The sequence below is a fragment of the Lepidothrix coronata genome, unplaced genomic scaffold (assembly GCF_001604755.1).
Source record: "Lepidothrix coronata isolate B3197 unplaced genomic scaffold, Lepidothrix_coronata-1.0 Scaffold251, whole genome shotgun sequence".
NCBI classification, from domain to species: domain Eukaryota; kingdom Metazoa; phylum Chordata; class Aves; order Passeriformes; family Pipridae; genus Lepidothrix; species Lepidothrix coronata.
The window spans coordinates 969,591-991,458 of record NW_016690431.1 but is presented as its reverse complement, the minus strand read 5'-3'; the positions used below and the strand labels follow the sequence as shown (position 1 = coordinate 991,458).

The window sequence follows — 21,868 nt, the reverse complement described above, 5'->3', positions numbered from 1 at the left end:
CTTTCCATCCTTTGACTTAACTGTTTATGAAAAGTCAGGACCTTTTTCTGTAATGGTTCTTACCTTGGGGATAATGGAGTGCATCCCTACCTGAATCTTATAAACCTCTCTAAAGTTGACATTGTGCAATGAACATTTAGAAGAACCCTTTTCATTCTTAGACATTTTTTCTTGTTTTTCAACTAAATATTATCAAATAACTGTTCTTTTCTTGTTTATCTTGATACTCGAAAGCCCTCACTGATTCTGTTTTCTTAAACATTTATTGTTTTGGAGGTCTATGTCTCCAGCAGTGTTTCCTTCTGATATCCTCACCAGCTAAAAACCATTAGTCACTTCTTCCTTTTTCTGTCTTTGGGAGCACATCTTTGACAAATCACACTTACACCCAACAGTTCTGCTTTCAGCCCATAAATGCTGTTGTTTCTTGTCTGTAAGATGATGTATCATTACCACTGTGCCTTAGAGTGCTGTAGCTCACAATGAACATCAGGCTATTTGAGACTTCAAAACAATCATTTGACTTTTTATTCATATATCTGGATCCAAAAAATATTGAATGACATGACTGTAAAGTCTGGTATTTTTTGAAGATAAGATGTCACTAATATATTCAGTAGCCATTCGTTCTGGATTGTCTGGACTAATTTTTCAGCCCTTCTTCTTCCACTGGTCTAGAGTGTGCATTTAGATGATTACGTACATTTCTGGGTTTAATTATTTCTTTTTCTTTGTAAAGTCTGGATTTCCTCTGTAAGATCAACTTCAGAATCATAACTGTCACTAGAAATTTTAAAACAGTGACAAAAACACATAAAAACAACAGAGGAGAGAACCAACCCAAGTGTGTAATCACCTTGTGAACAACTTTTACTGGTTATTTCCCATGTTTCTGTAGTAAGACTCACTGTCTTACTTACAGTGCACATTTAGGGTGATTAGTGTAGTCCATATGTATATAATCAAGTAGGGCTACTTTTTACTTAGATTTATTTTGACCTGTGGCAGCAGTGGACAAAGAGTGATTTGGAACAAGAATAATAGGAAATCTGAAAATGAGGAGGAAGAAAGTATGTCCTAGATTCCAGGTCAACCATAAGAATTTTCATTTTTATGTCATGTCTTGAAACACTGCTGTTGCTTTAAGTTCTGTTTCTCCTTTTTTTTTCTTATATATGTATGTTTAGAAACTGCAAATGGCTCATCTTTCACATTAACTTCTGATTTTTTGCTGCCTTCTCTTTATTTATAGCTTCATTAGTGTTTAAAAGTTAGCTTTGCCAAATTTCTATCTTCCTGTCCTGCTTGCCACAATAAGCAGAAATGGAAGAGGAAGGTCATGATTCTAAAATAGTGTAATTGCTATTAAAATAGTAGGAAGAAAATTCATTAAAGGTTACTGCTTTCTTCTTCCTCAGCCCTATACAGTTGGATTAAATATCGCATTGCATGCAAGGCTGTCATCTGATGTAATTTATTCAGGAGTGGAACACTTCCTCCTCTGAAAATCAATGTAGATTTCAGTGTTATTAATATAAATTGTATTTAATAATTGCTAGAACAATCAGATATAAATATTATCTCCATTTATGTTTAAAAAGAGAAGGCAGAGAATGCTCTAAAAATCAGAACTTCATCCCAGTTTTATCCCATTGAGCTAATCAAGACTGAGTTGAGCATCATGTCTGGATTTCTTTGGTGAAGAGCTGGAGTTGATATCCAGTCTGGTTTTAAATACTCACAGCTCTTTCCCAACTCCATGGATTAAGTCTGGTGTAGTATCAACAGAGAGTAGAATACACGTACAAGTAAACAAACAAACAAAAAACGCAAAGCAAAATAAAAAAATAAACTTTGAAAAAAAATGGTTTCATATATTTTAAAAGACTTTTGTCTTGAGATGATGTTCTGTTTTGTATCAGTATAGCAAATTTCTGTACATATTTATTCAAGTGTTAATGCTTTCTTTGAAACATTGGCTTTTTGAAGGTTTGGGGTGGAGTGGGAGGAGAGGTTAATTTGGTTTTGTTTAGTTTGTGTCACTTGGAAATGGGTTTGTATCAAACTGGAAATGCCATTCTTAGAATAAGAATAGGAATATGGAATTTTGTGTGGTCTGGCTAGTACAGGTTCTCGCTGTAGAAAAAGTGTAATGGAAAATCTGGACATACTGTGAGTAGTTTTCACACTTCATAAGCTTAGCCATCTGTGGCAGATGATCTACTCTGTGTGTTTGTTGTCAGGTTCAGTTACATTTCTTTAAAAGGGGTGAGGATTACGCATGCCCTGGGATCAACTGAGTGTATTTTAGGGGGAATTCTTATGCTTTGGAAAATGAGGTATGGAGGGAGAGGGGAAACAAAAATTTCAGGCAGAAGAAAGTTTTAAGGAGACACTGAGAAACTGCAGAGAAGAGAGAGAGATGAACTCACAGCCTGACTGATGGAGAAATCAAATTGTCCAGCTGACGTAGAGGGGATTATGTAGAGTTTACTCCAAGACCGGAAAGCTAGTGGGTTGTTGGAATGGAATGAAGCCTAGAAGGCAGGTATCAGCAACCAAGGAGAGTTTCACAAACTTCCTTTTGTTTCTTTGCTATTCTAATAGTGTGTAATACTGGGATTTTGTCTACTGTGTAGCCACTATGGAGGACTATTGGTTGTTACATCTCTTGAAAAGCCTTATGGAGCTATAGATGACAAAGAGCAGAGAAAGAAGTCTTTTCCTACAGCAGAATGTGTTGAATTGGTAATTCTAAGGCACTTTTCGAAAGAGTGGGAAAAAATTTGCTGCAGGCCATTCTACAGGTGCTCAGCAGTATGGATGAAGCCAGGGCTGAGCAGAAAAGACAAATAGAAGGCTTAGCTGTGATGGATATAGAAAGGCCTGAATTAAGCAGGTAGGCACTTGGTGAGTTAGTCTAATCTGTGCCTTACAGCAGCAGTTATATGGCCATTGTTCCCCAGCGTGAACCACATTTTAGAGAAAGTGATTAATCAGGGTTCTGCTCACTGTGCCATCTTTAATCTTAGACTAGGGAAGTAAAACATCATGATTGCAGAATAAAATAAATACTGCCTGAACAATCAAACTGAGCCAATCCCAGAGCCTTTAATTGCTGAGGAGAGGTGTCATTTCTGAAGAACTGCAGAGGTGCCGAGACTCCTGCACACAGAAAAGGATTAAACTCTGCTGCAAAACAGATCTTGCAGGAGGAGCCAAAAGTAGGAATTGAATCTGCTCTAGTTGCAAGGAGTGGGACTAACCCCCTCTGTCTTGAGACATTTACTGGTGACATCTCTGTTACATGCAGCTGTTTCCACAGGCTGTGAGAGGCACAGGTGTTATTGTGTGAGCTGAAGAAAAACTGCATTTTCTTTCAGTTCAGTACTCTGGAGGACTAGTTCAGATTGACTGCACATTATGCCTGTGCTTGGGCAGATGAATCCTCACTCCTGTGAATAAACAAGGGCTGTGGTGCAGCATGTGGTGTCTCGTCAGCTACCATTCTTTGGAGAAATTCTGGAGTGAAAGAGAGGCAGAAAAAGCCAAGATTTTCTCACACCTTTTTTATTTGTGTGTTTTTTCCTGTAAAACAAGATTAATATTTCCTTTCTTTCAGAGATAGAGGGTGTTTTGGTGTTGATTGTTTCGGGGGGGTTTTTTGTGGGTTTTTTTTTTTTAATTGTAGCTGAAAGTTTGCAAAGTAGCCTGATATCAGTTGAAAACAGATGGTGTTAATTCAGCATATGCATATCATACTGATAAGTATAAACTGTTCTGAATTTTTCTCACCAGTATTATCTGGCCAGGATTCTTGGGTAGACTGCAAGAGAATTTAAAGTATGTTCTCATTGACTGGGAAAATATTCTTTATAATTCAGTAAAATTTTCCATAGATGAAATCTGAGTTTCAAATCAAATATATTATTCTGGCTGAGGGGAATGACACATAATGATTTGTGTGATACATGATAAGAAACAATGTATTATTGATTTCTATGAGTGGATGAGCCCATGCTAAGGCTATTTCATTACATGCAGAAAGATTTATTCCAAGATTTTTTTATTTGAAGATAAAGTTGAGTCATGTTTTTCTCTATTGCCACAAATAGCTTCATGATTAACAAAACCCAAAGCTAACATTTAATATTTTGGTTCGATATCCTTTAACAGAGCTGTTTTCAATTACCAATAAAGAATCACATTGCCTCTGTATCAGAATATATTACTAAGATACAGTTCTTTGTCATTATTTAGTTAAATATAAAAATGGGCTGTGCTGGAGACAGAGCTCATCGTGTGCTAACAATGTCTGTATCTTAACCTAGCACAGGGATCGAGTTGTCCACTCACATCACAGAACTTTTGATAACTTTCGATAACTTTCCACAGGTTAGACAGAGAAGTACTGACTATTTACAGTCTGTTTTTATGTAAAATGCCTTTAAAAATGTAAGTGAAACAATAGAGAGGAAAAAAAGAACTGATGATTGATAAAGAAACACTAATTATGTTGTAGTGTTATAGTATTGTACACAGTCACTATGAATCTACGGGCTTTGTCTTAATCTTGTTAAGCAACTGTCTTAGAGGAATTCTGGCTTTGCCATTAATCTTTCTCCAGATAGTGAACCTTTCTCTTGTCCAAACTATTGTTATGCAGTACCTAGACTGCTATATACCTTATCCTCTGGTTTCTCATTTGTTTCATAATCTTTTGGGTTGTCAAAGCAGAATATGCCTCAGAAACCTCCTCCTTAGAAATTTTCATGAGTCATGAGGAAGATAACGTACAGAAAAAGCCATTAATTTTAATCCTTTTTGTTTTAAACAAAAATTGGACTATCTTCTTAAAAGTAATTTACAAATGACAAAAGATTTTAATTCACAGACAAAGATATTTATTTTGAATTCTTTATCAGAATCAGACTTCAGTCCTGGACTAGCACTGAAGTACTTTAGCACTCAGTGCTAACTGGAGTTGATACTGAAAACGCAGTATTGTAGAAATGGTGGAATAGTGTTTTCTTTTTGTTAAGTCCCTTGATATCTTTTAGTATATTCACATATAAATAAAACATTTAAGGATATTTAACATATCTTAGAACAAAGCTTATAAAGACAAGCATTTAGGAAACATCAGTAGGTATTGCCTACATAGCAGTTATATATTTCCTGCAATGTTTTCAAGCCTTTTATAGCAAAGTATAAATCTGTATTTGTCATTCAAAGAAATTTGGACCATGTTCCTCTGTTTTGAGGACAGGGTTTCCCCCTCTTCTCTCCTTTCCCCCTTTCCCTTCCATTTCCCTATTTTTCCTTCTTTTTTTTTATTTTTTTCAGAAATTGAATAGTGAGAAAAATATTGATCCCATTTGCTACAGAGATTTCAATGCAGAAGCAATACTCTACTCTGACAATTTGACTCTTTCTGTTATCCTTTACAGATACCCATTGTCTGAATTGATCTGCCAGAGATTTTTTTTTCCCCATTGGAAAGTAACTGAGATACATGTAATTCTGTATACATTTAAAATAATTGGACAGTGAATTTCTTATATAAACTGATATACTAGAACACCTTACAAAGTAATATGCAACCATAAGTAATATGGTTGCAAAGATAAATAGCAAAGAATAATGGATGGAAAAAGAAATTAGGAATAAAAAAAGAAAACAATGGTTTTCAAATGAGTTTTAAAGGTTACTGTGAGTTAACCAGAAATGTTTCCCTTTTATATAAGGCTTAAGTTACAAAAAAAAAAAAATATTAGGAGTGTTGAATTGTACTAAGTCTTCAGTGAGCAGGAGAAGGAAACAGTATAGATATGATTTATAGATATAAGGTAAGGAAATTAAAACATAAGCTTGTGCATAATGTGTATGTTGTCTAAGATCTGTTAAATGCACATACATGGAGTGTTGTTTCAAGTACATTATTTAAAATCAAAGTTTCAAAACACTGGATTTCATTTTCCTCGCAAACTTATTTTCCACTGATGCATTCCTGCTGATTTAAAGTGCTATTTCTAATTTTTAGAAATTGAAGAGGGAATTACCCCATTGCCCTTACAGGCAAAAGTTGTCAGTCCTGTTCCAAATGAATCACAAATCAGTTAGTCTGTGTAAAACTATGTCTTGTGTGCAAACAACTGGGAATAACTATTATGTCTGCTCTCATAAAGTAGATGAAACATAGATTTAGATCTCTCTGAAAATCACTGTGTAAGGGCCACATATGTCTGTAGTTTGCATATCAAATTTCCTTTAAATTTCTCCTTTCTCCCCTCAAGATCAAAAGAAGCATATCGCCTTTTATGTGTTTAACTGAGGAAAGAAGTTGATATCTCACATCACGTCAGCTGTTAGGAAGTGCACTATGCTGTTCCCCTTGCATTTGAAGTGAAAATGGCAATTTCAAGCAATTTCACAGAGAAAATGAAAGGAGCAAAAAGATGGAAAGTACAAAAGTGCTCATCTGAGGAATAAGTGACTCTGACATGAAGGAAAGCAAGAAAAATCTGAAAAATTCTTATTGTTTTGGAATAGACTATTTCCAAAAAATTTATATTGAGCCTAACAGAAGAGAAATTTATCTTTACAGGCCTCCAAAAGAGTGGGGGGAAAAAAAAAGGAGAGAGAGAAAATCAGACTGACTGGCAGTGCTACTGTGTAGTGATTTAGAAACTAGTTTTCTGCCTGACTGCTCAGTCCCCAGAGCAATATAGTTGCAGAAAAGAAAAAGACAAGAGTTGCATTAAAGGATAGCTCTAGTATATTACTCATGAAGCAGGGTATTTCACTCCCATACACAAGGCCAAACCCAGCTCATCAAATTAATCTTCCATTCCCCTTGCCAGCAATGGCACATAAGCCAAGGCAGTACTGGTTGTAGGATAAGCTTTTACTGATGTTTAGAATGTGTTCAGAGCATGTACTAGTCCATTCTCAACACTGGTTGATGAGACTACCTTTTATAAATACATGTTTTAATATATTTTGCTTACCTTGCACAACTGGTCTGCTTCCCTTTACCTGTTTTACCCTTGTGGGTTCCCACACTCTGTGGTTTTTCATGCCATAGAAGTGACCCTATGTCAGCCTTTGGCAGTGGAGAGAAATTTCTCGGTATTCTTGCTCTAAAGTTTTTTACCAAGAGTTAACAAAGTTGGTCCAAAGCTAGTCTTTATTATTACCAAATAATAAAGTCCAGAAAGGTCCATAAAAATTTAGATGAGAAACTATTTCTTTGCACAAGATAAGCTACAAAACATCGTTCAGTACCTTTGCCTCTATCCTACAAGAAGATGCAGTTAAGGATTCCATACTTACAATGAAGTAATCTAATACTACAGTATTATGTTAGTATCCTTAGGAATTAGGTTTCATTTTCAAGCAATTTTAAAGATACTGTTAAATCACTGAGAGTCTTTAATAAATGATAACAGAATTATATGAATTCTTTCTAGTAAATTAAATGTTTAAAATAAATACCAGAATCTCTAGCTGTTCTTTCTGATGCATTTCTAAGAATGAAGAGCACATGCTGTAATACTGAGTAATACATTCCAAACCTTTATTGGTAGAATGGCTTCATTACAATTGCAATTTTTACTGTATGTTTTGGGGCTTTGGAGGGATTGCATTTGGGAAGGTTTTTGTTACATGAAAAATCCAAGCTGTGATAGCTGGAACACACAGAGATACAACACAGGCTTCACCTTCCATTCTGCTGCTGCCTTAACAATGTGCATTGGTCCCCACCTTAAGTGATCTTTCTTCCTGACTGGGAGAGTAATTTCTATCCCTTCACTACCTGGCATCTTATCAGATGCAAACACTTTATTCCCAGTAATTTCTTTTAATACATCCGTGTTTGTCTCTCCAACTGATGCTAGTTGTGAGTTTTCCAAGCAAGTTTATTGACTGCATGGTCCTTGTTTGAAGACAAAAAATATTATTTGCATTTTTTTTGGTAACAGAAAAACCAGGGTACAGCAAACTTCCTACTGACATTTCAAGTGTGTTGCAAATCAACATCAAATGCTTCAGGAAACCTAGACCTGCAGAGAGTGAGTTTTTGTTCCTTTACAGTGTTGAAAAGGATTTCCACCATGCTGTTGAGTCTTCAAGGGATTGTGGCAGAGGAGTAGTCTCAGCTCTGACTCACTTTACCTTTGCTTTTCACGGCATCACAGACTGTAAGTCTGACATCACCATGTAGACTACATTGTCTAGTGGTGGCAAACTAATAAGGATGCTGTCATCACAATTGTAATTGGTTTTGTGCATATGCATACATGTATGCATATTGTATACATCATTTGCAGGATTTTTTCCTACTCATACAAAAAAAAAAATATATAAATACAGGTCTATTTTGTCAGCTCTAAAGAGGACAGGAGAATAACTTGAAGTTTGCTTGTGTCATGATCACAGAAAATGTTAAAAGAACAATGAATAATGAGGGTTACACTTTTACTACTAAAAATCAAACGTGCAAGTATGTAAGAATTGTATACTCAAGTGTGAAACCTCAGTTCTCTGAGCAAATGAAGTTAATATCCAAGCATGGCTATGTGAATGGAGAGTGGGGAGAATGCAAGAACAGCAGCATACCATAATCAAAAATTCATTTGAGGAGAGGACAAGAAAGATGGAGTAACTAGAATTAAAAACAGTATTTAGAGGTAGAAATTCATCACAGATATCCTGAGCCATTCAGTCCTTCAAAATAAACTATCTCTTTAGAACATGAAGCAGAAAATAGGAGTATTTCCTAGTACTTGACTGATTCTTGTAGTGGGTTCGAGTCTTTCTGACCTTGTCTCCGATTACAGCAAATTGGAAAAGACAAAAATAGGTAGAAAAAGGTATTTTTACAAAGATTCACAGGGAATAGGATGGTCATTTCAGAGGAGTTATTCCAAAGTCACCGCACATTTTAAGAGGGTTCACAAGCCTTTGTCTGGATGACCTCTATAAATTAAAACACAGAAGATAGCGCACATCAAGACTAATTTGTATTGGCAAGGCAGAAAAGGGAGGTCTTACTAAATCTGTTTGCATGCAACCTTCAGCTCAGTGTTTTGATTTCCTCACTGTGATGTTATCTTGTTGTTGAACTGCAAAAGTGAGGACTTTTTTTCCTGTCTTTATTTCAAAACATTGTTAAGCTTAAAAAATGGGGGGGTGGGGAAGATTGTTTGTTCCTCGATTCTTTAATTTGTAATATTGGGGAGAACATCTCTATAGCTTTATCTCAATCACAAACTTTGGACTTATTTTAACAAGGTCAGATTTCCCTCAAAGCAGATCTGATTATCATTAAGTCCATCCTGAAGGGACATGCCAGACTTGTGTGAAATTATACAAGGATCAACAATAAGATAATAACGTTTATATGGATGCTATAGTGAAACAAGAAACAGAATAATTTAATTCTAGTTCTTGAGATTCACAGTCAACATTTAGAGTGATGATTTGCTAAACACAGAATGATTTTTAAAAATTAGTGAGGGTGATTGTAGATAGCTAGAGTAAACTGATTAAAGATGATGGAAAATGTGATAAAATCTAGTAGAAAACTTAATGGCTTCTTCGGTTAGAGAGCTTGCTAAGGTCACCTGTCTGACATCTAACCTAACCTTTAACCAGTGACTGTAAGGTGTAAGAATGCCTTCCTGTATTTGATAAGTTTCTGTGACTCCAGAGTAGTCTCATGAAGGTTTCTGCCCCATCTTTCCTTTGGGTAGTTTAAATGTAAAACTATAACACATTTATAAATGTGTTATGAGGACCAAAAATACAGGGATAGGACTAGACACCACAACTATTCCCTTCCACTCCCAAAAAATTTGATAAAGAGATTAGAATTTGGCAAAGATCAGCCCTATCTTGTCTTTTTCTTTTCTCTCTTATTTAACAAATTAAAAAGAAGTGCAAAAACTAATAACAGCTACTTTGAAGTTGTCCATCAAAATACTACAGGTGAACTTCCCTTCAATCTACTATCACAGTTCCCAGGTAGCATGCTAACATAAGAGATGATGAAAATATCCAGCAAGAAGAAAAAGCCACACATTTTATTACAGTACTAAAACAAATTTATTTTTTCTTGTCCCAATATAAATATCAAGTAAAAGTAATTAAGACTTGCCTTTTGTGAGAGTAGCAGCTGAGAACTACAGGTTATCAATACTTTTTCAAGAGCAAGTGGTAAATCTTCCTGTAATGTTTATTAGTCTAGGATTCTTTAGATATAGACAGAGATATAAAAACAAGATATGGGGTTTTTTTTATAAAATGCACAGTAGTCTGACACTGGGCTTTATTAATCAGCAGCTTAACTATCATCTGAAAATATTAATTACATAAATTTTTATAGACCTTTTAATGATTTTGTTATTAATAGCACTTCCCAATACCAGTGACCATCTGTGACTGCTCGACCATCTGCGATTGCTATTTCAGTTCAGGAGGGGGAAATAGTGGTGTTATTATACTGATTTTACAATATAAATTATTAGCCAACTAGACCTACTGTAGATGATTAATTTGTCTTTGCTTATAAGTACACAGTGAGCAAGAGAAAATTAGTTCCTTTGATTTGTTGGCACAACGTGGGTTTGGGAAAAGGCCATGGGAAGCTGAAAAGATTAAATTGCTTTTATTGCAATCTGAAACATGCAAAAGTTGATGGAATTTAGATGATGAAAATGAAAGAGATGAAATGGCACTTGAAAAGGTAGCGAATGTTTCTTTAAAGTTCCATGGCAAATGATTTGCTGAGTATTGTAATTTGCTAAAGCTAGGTAACGGGAGCAGAAAAAAGGGATTATCAACATCTTTTTGAAAAACTTTTACAGTTTGTTGATGCCATATTAGAATAAACAGAGAAAATACTGATTTATAAACTCCTAATTAAAATTAATCTTGATGACTTCTTATCTGAGTGAATTAGCATTTATTTTAAAAGAAATTACATTTTTAATTAAAAACAGTTAATGCTTGCAGAAATGCTGCCCTTGCCTGCAAAGGCAGAAGAGTGAATTGGTTAATATTTTTTTTTATTCATCCCTTATTAAACTCAGATAAAATGCTTTCATATTTTGCTATCAACATGTCTGCATTCTGTAATGGCTGAGCTGATTTTTTTTTTTGTGTATATGTGTAGATCAATCCATTTTCCTTTGCTGAGGCAAAATTTCTAAGAAGCTATTAGTGAGATAGGATACAATTTCAAAATAATTCAGGTCCCACTTCTTAATCTACCTACATTGTGTGGAACCTAAACTTACTTCAAAACTAAAAAAAAAACTTTACAAAACCACTAGTAATTCAGGGCACAAATTAAATTGCATCTAACCAGTTGCATTGCTTACTGTCCTAGCTGATGAAGAGAGATTGGCACCTCAAAAAAATGACTCATCAGCCTAAGGCAGATATTTCTCCTAGATCAGGGAAGAAGTCTGGACATCTGGACAGAACTAAATTTCTGTAATTTTATATTGTTTAACTTTGTTAACGTTTCAAACTAGCTTTCTAATTGGAACAAATTTCACTTACAAAAGTCTTTGGTGAACTGAAGAAAGCTCATACCAGTTTTGTAAGCATAAGGATCTCCCCTGAAAATACATATATTTTGCATCAGAGGTGAGGCAAAAATTAAAAGATTATGTAACAACTGCTGTTTTACCAAATGTGTTGGCACCAGAAAGTCTCACTTTGCTGTCTGGATTTCAGTACAAGTTATAGCTGCTTTCTATATGCTCAGTGTCTGGCTCAGAGTTATCTATTTGACTGTACAGATTATACATAAATTTAGATATGAATGTGTATATATGTATATTTTTAATTATACAGACCTTTAAATTAAATTTTATATAAAAGGGAGTTGTATATGTATATGTATTCCAATCCCACACACACATGCATTGAATATGTTTGTGTATAAGTATATGGAAATTAAAAAAAAAAGTAAACCAACAAAAACCAAAAACCTTAAATTACAGTCAATTCAATTTCAAGAATATAAGGTAGATTTTTCAATTGTAGGCTGAACAAAGTCCTGATGAGTGTCACCCTTATTTTGCATTAGGTTGCTCATCTTCCTGACCTTTAGCAGGCTGACAGCAATTTTTCTTGCCATTTTCTGCTGCTTATTCACAGATACCTCAAACTTTCCTCTCTCTTAGGGAAAGTATGTGGTTAAGATATAAAGCCATTCCATAAAAAAAATTTGAACAACTTGGGATTAATATGCCTCCCAAATACTGATTCAGTCTTGTTTCTTCTATTGCAGTCAAAAGGTCTTTCAAGCATAACTCCATCAGGCACTCAGAAGAAGGTGAAGAGGACTCTACCCAACCCACCTCCGGAGGAAGCAACAGCAGGAACTCAGTCCCCATATACTTCTGTGGGATCAGTTTCACGGAGAAGGATTTGTAGGACCACCACTATGGCCAGAGCCAAAATTCTTCAGGATATAGACAGGGAATTGGATCTGGTCGAACGTGAATCAGCCAAGCTTAGGAAGAAGCAAGCAGAGCTAGATGAGGAGGAAAAAGAAATAGATGCCAAGCTGAGATACTTGGAAATGGGCATTAATAGGAGGAAAGAAGCCCTACTAAAAGAAAGAGAAAAGAGAGAGCGTGCCTATCTCCAAGGAGTAGCAGAAGAACGTGATTATATGTCAGACAGTGAAGTTAATAATACCAGGTCAACCAGAATAGAAACTCAGCATGGCTTGGAAAGACCACGTACTGCACCCCAGACAGAATTTAACCAGTTTATGCCACCGCAAACCCAGCCAGAAACACAGTTTGCCCCTGCTACAAGCCCATATGCTCAATATCAGTATTCATCTCCTGCCCTGCCAACTCAAGCACCAACTCAGTTCACACAACAATCACATTACCAACAACAACAGCCTTTGTATCACCAGCAGGTTTCACCCTATCAGACCCAGACAGCTTTCCAAACAGGAGCTACTATGTCCTATACTGCACAGGCTCAACCTCCACCATCTCAACAACCATCATACCAACTCTCATCACAGATGATGGTGATACAGCCAAAGCAAAGACAGACCACATTATATTTGGAGCCTAAGATAACAACAAACTATGATGTAATTCGCAATCAGCCTCTCATGATAGCTCCAGTTTCAACTGACAGTAGTTATGCAGTTTCCCAGCTGGGCAGTAAATACTCTACCTTGGACTTAAGGATAGGACTAGATGAGAGAAACAGCATAGCAAGCAGCCCTATCTCAAGCATATCTGCAGATTCATTCTATGCAGATATAGATCACCACCATACACCCCGAAATTATGTGCTGATCGATGATATAGGAGAACTTACTAAAGGAACAGGAGCACTCGGTTCCAGTTTTAGCCTCCATGAGAAAGATCTGACCAAAACAGATCGACTGCTTCGCACAACTGAAGCCAGGAGAGCACAAGAGGTGTCAGACTTCCTAGCACCACTGCACACTTCCTCTAGGTTACATTCCTATGTTAAAGCTGATGAAGACCCAATGGAGGACCCCTATGAGCTCAAACTTCTGAAACACCAGATAAAGCAAGAGTTCCGTAGAGGTGCAGAAAGTCTTGATCATCTGGCTGGCCTGTCACAGTATTACCACGGAGAGGGCAGCTACAGGCATTTTCCAAAATCTGAGAAATACAGCATAGGTAGGCTTACTCTTGAGAAGCAGGCTGCCAAGCAGCTCCCAGCAGCCCTCCTTTACCAGAAGCAGTCAAAACACAAGAAAGCTTTGATAGACCCCAAACTAACAAAGTTTTCACCTATCCAAGAAAGCAGAGACCTTGAGCCTGACTATTCAAGTTACATGACTTCTAGCACTTCAACACTTGGGGGAATTACTACTAGGGCAAGGCTTCTTCAGGATGATATTACTTATGGCCTTAGAAAAAACATCAGTGACCAACAGAAATACATGGGGCCACCACTGACGTCATCCATTGGAGCAGGCCTTGGGACTGCACTAGGTCCAACAATGAGATCCACACTACAAGATGAAGCAGACAAGTCTTATAGCAGTGGTAGTAGATCTAGGCCCTCATCTAGACCCTCCTCAGTGTATGGGCTCGATCTGTCATTGAAAAGGGATTCTTCCAGTTCTTCTTTAAGACTGAAAGCCCAAGAAGCTGAACCCTTAGATGTTTCCTTTAGCCATGCAGCACCTTCTGGAAGAACTAAACCCACCAGTCTACCTATTAGCCAAAGCAGGGGAAGGATCCCGATAGTAGCACAGAACTCAGAGGAGGAGAGCCCACTAAGTCCTGTTGGACAGCCAATGGGAATGGCAAGAGCAGCAGCTGGACCCTTGCCACCAATATCTGCAGATACCAGGGACCAGTTTGGATCGAGCCATTCATTACCTGAGGTCCAGCAGCATATGAGGGAGGAGTCACGGACTCGAGGCTATGATCGAGATATAGCCTTCATCATGGATGACTTCCAGCATGCCATGTCAGACAGTGAAGGTAATTTAGGCCTCAGACTGGTATCTTACTATCACAACCAAAATCCTCATTTCTATGCATGTGTCTAACTTTTGTTATACTTCAAAGACTTGTTCTTTTTCTGTTCCTTGGTGCATCTTCTGTGTATCTACATTTTTGGGGTTTGCATTGCTTTGTTTTATTTGATATTTTTTGTTTTACCCTAACAGCAGTTTCTGGATGGTGTTAAGCTACTATAGCATGCTCACTATATTGTTATTGATTTACTTTCCTTTTGGTTTGCTTGTGCATTTTCCTTTTCACTTGTTTATGTCTACTTTTCCAGTGATACTGTGTAGAACAGTCCATGTACAATACAGACCCTACCATCAGTCTTTATGTGGAACTTTCTCCAGTGACTGTGAATCATTGAACTTTTTTGCAGTAGTTTTTATTGGGATTTGGAAATATTTCCCAAATCTCTAAAAAAACTCTAGTGATTTTATTTGCATGAAGTTTCATAATAGAATTCAAGAACTGATAATTCCATCTCCTGATGCACCAATTTAGATCTGTGTTTATATAGAAATAGTCTGTTCATTAAGTACATATTATATGTTAGCACCATACAAAGCTTAACGTGATAGCAAAATAACATTCCACATATGGTTTGTTGAAAGCATCCTGTCATGTGGACTTCTGTGCATTCAGAATTGTGATTATGTAAGATAATTTGCCATTTGGATGGTTCAAGACAATCTCATCCTTCAATAAACTTGCATAAAGTATTTTACTTCTATTGATGGGTTATGCAGTGTAGCTGGTTTTATATGCACCCCGTACATATGTCTGCCAAATAAGCACAAGAGTTTATCTCATTTAGGTTCATGAAAGGAACATTTCTGATGTATTATAAATGGTGCAATTAAAAATGCTGCTTATGAATAAGTACAGCAGAATGTTAAAGCTGATGTTGAGTACTTAATAACTGCAAATTTTGTATCAGTTTTGTTTGAGTCAGTTCAGGGTTAATATATTCTAAATTGTTTAAAAATCATAAAGACCGTTTGAAAGAAAATTAAATGAACATGTTCGAAATTGTATGCGCTCCCTTCACCTTTTCTTATGTGTATTTACTGCACAATAAAAGAGACTTTGCATGCGCTATATTGTCTGTAAATGGCAATGATTGTCTCAAAAGACACATTTGCATGATTATGAAGTAGAATGGTTTATTTTCCAGGTTTATACTAACCTCCATTCATTATTACATTATTGTTTTTTAACACATGCTGAATTTTTCATAAGCATTAGGAAATTTGATCTATTTGCCTTTCTCATACTACATATTAAGGTCTTTGTTCTGTAAGGTTCTTTTCACATTTCTTACATATTTACAACCCCCTCGTGAACTCTGTCTTTCAGGAGAGGCTCAGGATCATCAGCTTTTTTTGATTTTTATCAGAAGTTTAAGGGTTTTCATTGTCCTTAAATTCTTAGCACACAGAGTCCTATAATTAAATCTGAAAACAATTGAAAGGAACTCCCTAAGTTGCAACTATATCATTATTCCTAAATAAGTGATGCTATCATGTATCATCTCAACTTGTGACTTTTAAAGGTCATTCTAGAGTGACATTGTAAAACATGGAGGACTTTTCCTCTTGAAGACTAAGGAGAACCAAACTGAACCAAAAATCCAATTTGGTGCTATTCTAACTCATACAAACAGATCATAGGGAATTATATTTCTGCCCTACAGTGCAATAAATTTTGCATATTACACTTCAGATAAAACGTTTTCATTTTAAATTAGTCTCTGATTAGTTACACCCTCAGAAGTATTCTAACTCAATTCACATATTCTGTATTAATCTGTGTCACTGATATGTCACTGAACACCAGGGCTTCCCCTTTTAGCAATCTTTTTCTAATTTTTATTAAGATTTCATCTTCACAAGTAATTTATTTCTTAATAAATGAAAACACTTTATGATCTTTTTTTAAATATGCTGTCTAATAGCAAGTAACCTGTATTGAAAATAATTCATATAATTTGAATGTAAGACAAAAAGTGTTCCAAAGAAGCAAGAAGTTCTATAGAAAGTTATGGCCTTCCTTTTTCTGGACTGCACTCTTCTCTGTAGTGCCCTGTTGCCCTGACAATGGACAGCTATTCTGGCATGTTTCATCCAGCCTTTTAACACAGTTTGCTTTGCTGCTTCTCTCTCTCTCTTTTTTTTTTTTTTAACCAACTGTTGCATGGTGTTGATGAGATTTCATTAAAAGAAATCAATCTTAAGCACTGTCTTAGGAAAACTCTTCTTGTTCTATGGCTTGATTTATCACCTTAGGAGACTTTTAAACATGAATTTAAGTCAAAGTATTACATTTAAATTGTTTTTCTTTTGTTCAAACTGAGAGACGTGCTTGAATTTCTGTTCATTTTTTATAAGTCGCATGCCAACAAAAAATACCAGAAGAGAACACAAACAGGACTTTGAGACTAAACCTTTTGTTTTTCACTAAGTACATACTGTAACAAATCTTAAAACCATGCTTCAGCACATAAGTAGTACTGACACTGGGATTCCAAACTTCAAACAGGTTAAAAAACACCTTTAATGTCGAAAGAGCACAACATCTAGAGCTTCCCATTGAAAATAAAGTGCATTTTTGAGCTTTTGAAATACCTGGTATTTTCTCAGGGTTCCCAATATCATGGGATAGGTCTCTATCAACCCCCCACCTGCCAGTTTCCACACACTACTAAGTATGTTGAAGATATTAATTTTCAAGAATGCTGAAGGTAGTACTCAATTTTATGAATATAAATAGTCCTTGCTGGTCAGCTTTTATATCAGAAGACATAAAATGTGCCTTTTCTCACCTAAAGAATTTTTTTTTCTACAATATGCTAATTTGGTAATTATATAATAGGGTATATAATAGGATTTAAAAGTTTAAAATTGAGATACGAAGACATCAAGACATCAACACAGACAATGCCTTGTAATTTTTCATCCGTGGGATTTAGATTGATCATTACTGCTTCTCTAATCAAGTTCCTTGGACTCCACAGCCTGGAGTTCAATATCACCTGGTTAAACTGTTTGGAATTAACAGCATGGGACCTTATTGACTCCAGCAGGAGATTTTTACAGGTGGAACCATCTGGCTGCATACTGTTAGTCTTAGAATAAAAGGATGACCCCTCTCAGGCTGTCAGTGATTCATCTTGGCTGTTCTCAGGTTTCCAGCTGTAACAAATCCCAGCTGAGCAAGCCAAAAACAATGATGTGTGTATGTATATGTGAGTGTGGCGTGTGTGTGTCCATATACACATACATAACTTTTTAAATTTCATATAAAATATACACATTTACAGCAGTCTGATAAAAAAAGGTAGGCTGGTCTGAACTGCAGTATTGAATTCTACTTTTTCGAAAGAAGAAATCCAGCAAAAGTCATTTCAACTGGGGCAGGAGGAAAAAAAAATATCATTCTTTCATCTGCTGAGCTAATGACACATTGTGATAGTCAGTGTTGACATCTGAGGTCAGTAAAATGCATTAGGTTCTTCATGCAAGCTTCAGAAAGAAGTTCTGTCAGGATGAGTTATGAACCAGCCTGCTATGTGCAGGCACTAGTCAACTGGCATAAATGTGTAAAGCATAAAGGATTTGTATATTAGATCATAATGGTTTATTGAGAGCAGTTGTTCAATAACTAATCACTAGCCAGACAAGCATCAACCTTTAATAATGTTTATGGTAATTCCTATATGCTGATCTAAATAATATTTCAAACTATTTTTTGTTAGGTTAAGTTTGTGCACAGTTGTGCAGGAAGAGACTGCATAATATCTAAAACAAGATTAAGAATTTTCTGAAGGCCTAATATAATACAGGGTGTTGTTTTTACCCATAAGAAATATCATTTTCCCAAAATCATGCGTATATATTATTTCTCTTTTTTTGAGAGAAATTCAATAAAATAATAATATTTTTATCCCATTAATTTTTTTCCCAATTATTTGTTAAACCAGCTAGATTGTTGTTTTCACAACTAAATAGGAGAGATTATGCACACTACCATTTTTCCTTTTAAATTTTCCTCTGTGTCATGTCAACACACACACTTGTTACTATAGCAACTACTGACCTTATTTAAGATTTGCAATTTCTTGTGGTTTTGCTAAAACAAATATTGTCTTTCTTTGATTTCCAAATTTGTCTTGCTTAATAAAGCATAAAATTCAAACTTACATTACATTCTAATTAACTGCACAATGCTTTGGTTTACACTGATGGGCAACAGAAATAAAAATCTATATATTGTATAGTGGAAATATTATTAAACATGTAGGACATGATTCTGATCCAAATGGAGTGACACCTATGTCAGCTGACCCAAAAGTCAGTAATATAAATATATACATTTGCAAAACTGATTTCAGTGAAATGGTGTTATTTGATCTCCAAAAGGGATTTTATACAGATTTAAAACTCTTGCAAATAGAAGCACATTAGACTTGTAGAATTATTGCAGAAAGAACATGCTCACTAACAATCCATGCACAAAGGTTCATACTGCAAAAATCAAGGGATGGAATTTAAAATGAGAACACTTGCAATATTTCTGCTTACAATTACAAGGAGTTGCATAGATTGCTTCCTATCTACTTTGGTTTGGGTTGATACTGATTTCACCAAGAATTCATAATTTTCCTGTAAGTAGTTGTAGATTATTTCCAAAGTATTTTGAACCAATATTCAGTTCAGAAACTTGGGAATTGGTGGAGTTTGGGTTTTGAGGGTTGGTTATTTTGGGATTTGCTTTGGGGTTTCTTAGGTTTGTTTTTTTTTTACTTAGTCTACTGCAACGTAACTAATCTGACTAATTTTTTTTTCAACAAACATTTTAGAGACATGTGAAATCGGCAGTGTATTTCTGAGCTGCCTGAAGGAACATTACTATAGCGCTCAGCAGCAGGTTTCTTCTGTATTTAATATCCATAGGTTTGACATAAACAGAATCTTCTCCCTTTGCTGTATCACAGCTAAATAATGCTCAAGTTCAATGTCTCAAGTCTCACCTGTAACTTTGCTTTAGCTGCATGGCCAATTAATAACCACTCTGCATGTTTGCTCTGCACAATGCACATTATTGCCCTTTGCCCAGCCCTGGATCAGAGCATTTGACCTGTCCTTGGTTTTCAAAGCCTACCATCTCCGTCGTGAAGAAACAGATTGGTTTGACAAGCCCAGAGAGTCTCGTTTGGAGAATGGACACATCCTCGACAGAAGGCTGCCAGAGAAGTTGGCCCACTCTCGACCACTAAGTCAACACCAAGACCAAGTAAGCTGTCAAGTAAGACATGCCTTTAGTTTTATAAATGACTGATAATTTGATCATACTGTCCAATACTGTAGGGACTTCAGGATTAATCAAATTCCAGTACATTAAGCTGAAATGCTGTTGAACCTGTATTCATCACCAATATTTGATGATGAAATTAGATTAAATTCCCTCTACAATTCAGTATTAATTTTGCAGGTTGTCTTTTAATTTTTGAAATGTATCTGAAAGGAATTAATCTCCTAACTGGAAATATCTATACATTAAGTGTCCATATTAAAAGAAAAAAGAAAGCAATTAGTGTCATTTCACCTTACCATTCAAATTCAAGTCCCTTCTTTTAGTAGTTGAAGGAAAAGACTTGCTTTATCCTGTAGATACTTTTTTTCTGCTTTCAGTTGGTGAATATAATTCCAGCGGTTCATGATTAATTATTGAATAAGTCAGCAAGACTTTATCAATCTAATAATCAGAATATTCCATTTATTAGAGAAAGAAAAAGTCCATATTCTGCTTTTCAAGCTTGCTGACTTGGAAATCTAGTCACATTAGTGTACCATCCCATTTCATCTTTATATTAACAGAGTTTATGTATTTCAAGTATCCAAGGTCTTCAATTGTTTGTTACAATTTTTACTGATTCCCTTAGCTTATATTCTGATATATTCTTATATATTGATTTAGATCACATTTTTCCATGAGATGCAATGGATGCAATTGGTGCATTTCCTCGGGACAAGAGGAAACGGCCTCCAGTTGCACCAGAGGAGTTCTACATTAGATATTAGGAAAAAATTTCTTTGTGGAAAGGGTAGTCAAGCATTAGAACAGGCTGCCCAGGGGAATGGTGGAGTCACCATCCCTGAAAGTGTTCAAAAAACACGTGGATATGGCATTTGAGGACATGGTTTAGTGGTGAACATGGTGGTGGTGGGCTGATGATTGGATTTGATCAACTTAGAGGTCTCTTTCAACCTCAACGATTCTATGATTCTAAGAGAAGATATTGCATGGCCCCGTTGTGATACTTAATACCTTATATTTTGTTAGTTCCTCAGAAAACATACAAACAGGAGTATCTTACTGTCAGGCAACCTTCAAAACTTTTATACCGGTGAGCATTTTTACTGACATTTGACAGTCGAATGTAGGTTTTATGAAGCAAAGATGTAGATGTTATGCAGTAAGTTTTGAAATACCTCACAGTACAAGCTGTCATTTATTTTTCCCTCTTTTCCTATCTCTAGTTTAGCTTATATTGAGATGTACACAGCTCAGGTTGTACTGTCTACCCATTTCTTGTTCCGAAAAAGGGCTTTACAAGATATAATTCTTACAGGAATCTATTCAAATAGATCATGAATCAACTTTATTGCAAGATAAAGGATGTTTTTGAGTCTTCACAGCTCTTAATATCACTGGCAATAGTTAAAAAACTGACTCTCTGTTCACTTTAATCCTTATGAGAAACATTCATTATTCTAAGCATACATAATTGTATTTGACCACTAGAGTGTTCTGAGGTAAAACTGAAAATTTCCCTTCAAATCAGGTTTATCCAAAAGGGAGCCCTGTGATAAAGAGGTAGTCAATGAAATGCGAGGTTTTAGTCACAGAGGTCTGATCTTTGGGTTTTTTCTCTCATATAAATAGCACTAAGACTGGTTGAAAAACTTTGATCAAAATTTTTCAAGAGGAAAGTTAAAGGGCCTAACAGTTCTTCTTTTCCTGAATGTTTCCAGGAGGAAAATACGTGGTTTTTTTCTCTTCCTGAAGCTGTTTTGGTATCCTCATGGTTATATGGAAATAGAGATACTGCATTAAAATCTTGACAAAGACCACAGGTTTTGGTTTTGTAAAATATGGGATGTAAATTGGAGCGTGAACATGTTCTAAATAATTCTGTCTGGTGCCATGTAAAGCCTCTGCAGAAGAGAGGTGATGTGTAAGGAGAAGCTTTACAAGAATTCCTTCTTCATCTATTTCCATCTGAGTTAGCTACCAGTCACTCACTGGTACAAAAAAGTATCAAT

The 21,868-nt window shown here is 35.8% G+C and overlaps 1 protein-coding gene across 7 annotated transcripts in view; it reads left to right on the top strand.

Annotated features, from left to right (window-relative positions):
• Window positions 1–21,868, top strand: part of LOC108507326 (protein piccolo) — a 181,850-nt gene that overhangs the window by 17,006 nt on the left and 142,976 nt on the right. For 6 of the 7 annotated variants that reach the window (XM_017835203.1, XM_017835206.1, XM_017835205.1 and 3 more), the window contains exons 2-3: window positions 12,308–14,516; window positions 19,699–19,847. In XM_017835203.1, the coding sequence (XP_017690692.1) occupies window positions 12,308–14,516; window positions 19,699–19,847 (2,358 nt within the window). The remainder of the gene's footprint in view (window positions 1–12,307; window positions 14,517–19,698; window positions 19,848–21,868) is intronic. The other variant, XM_017835204.1, reaches the window with a different exon arrangement.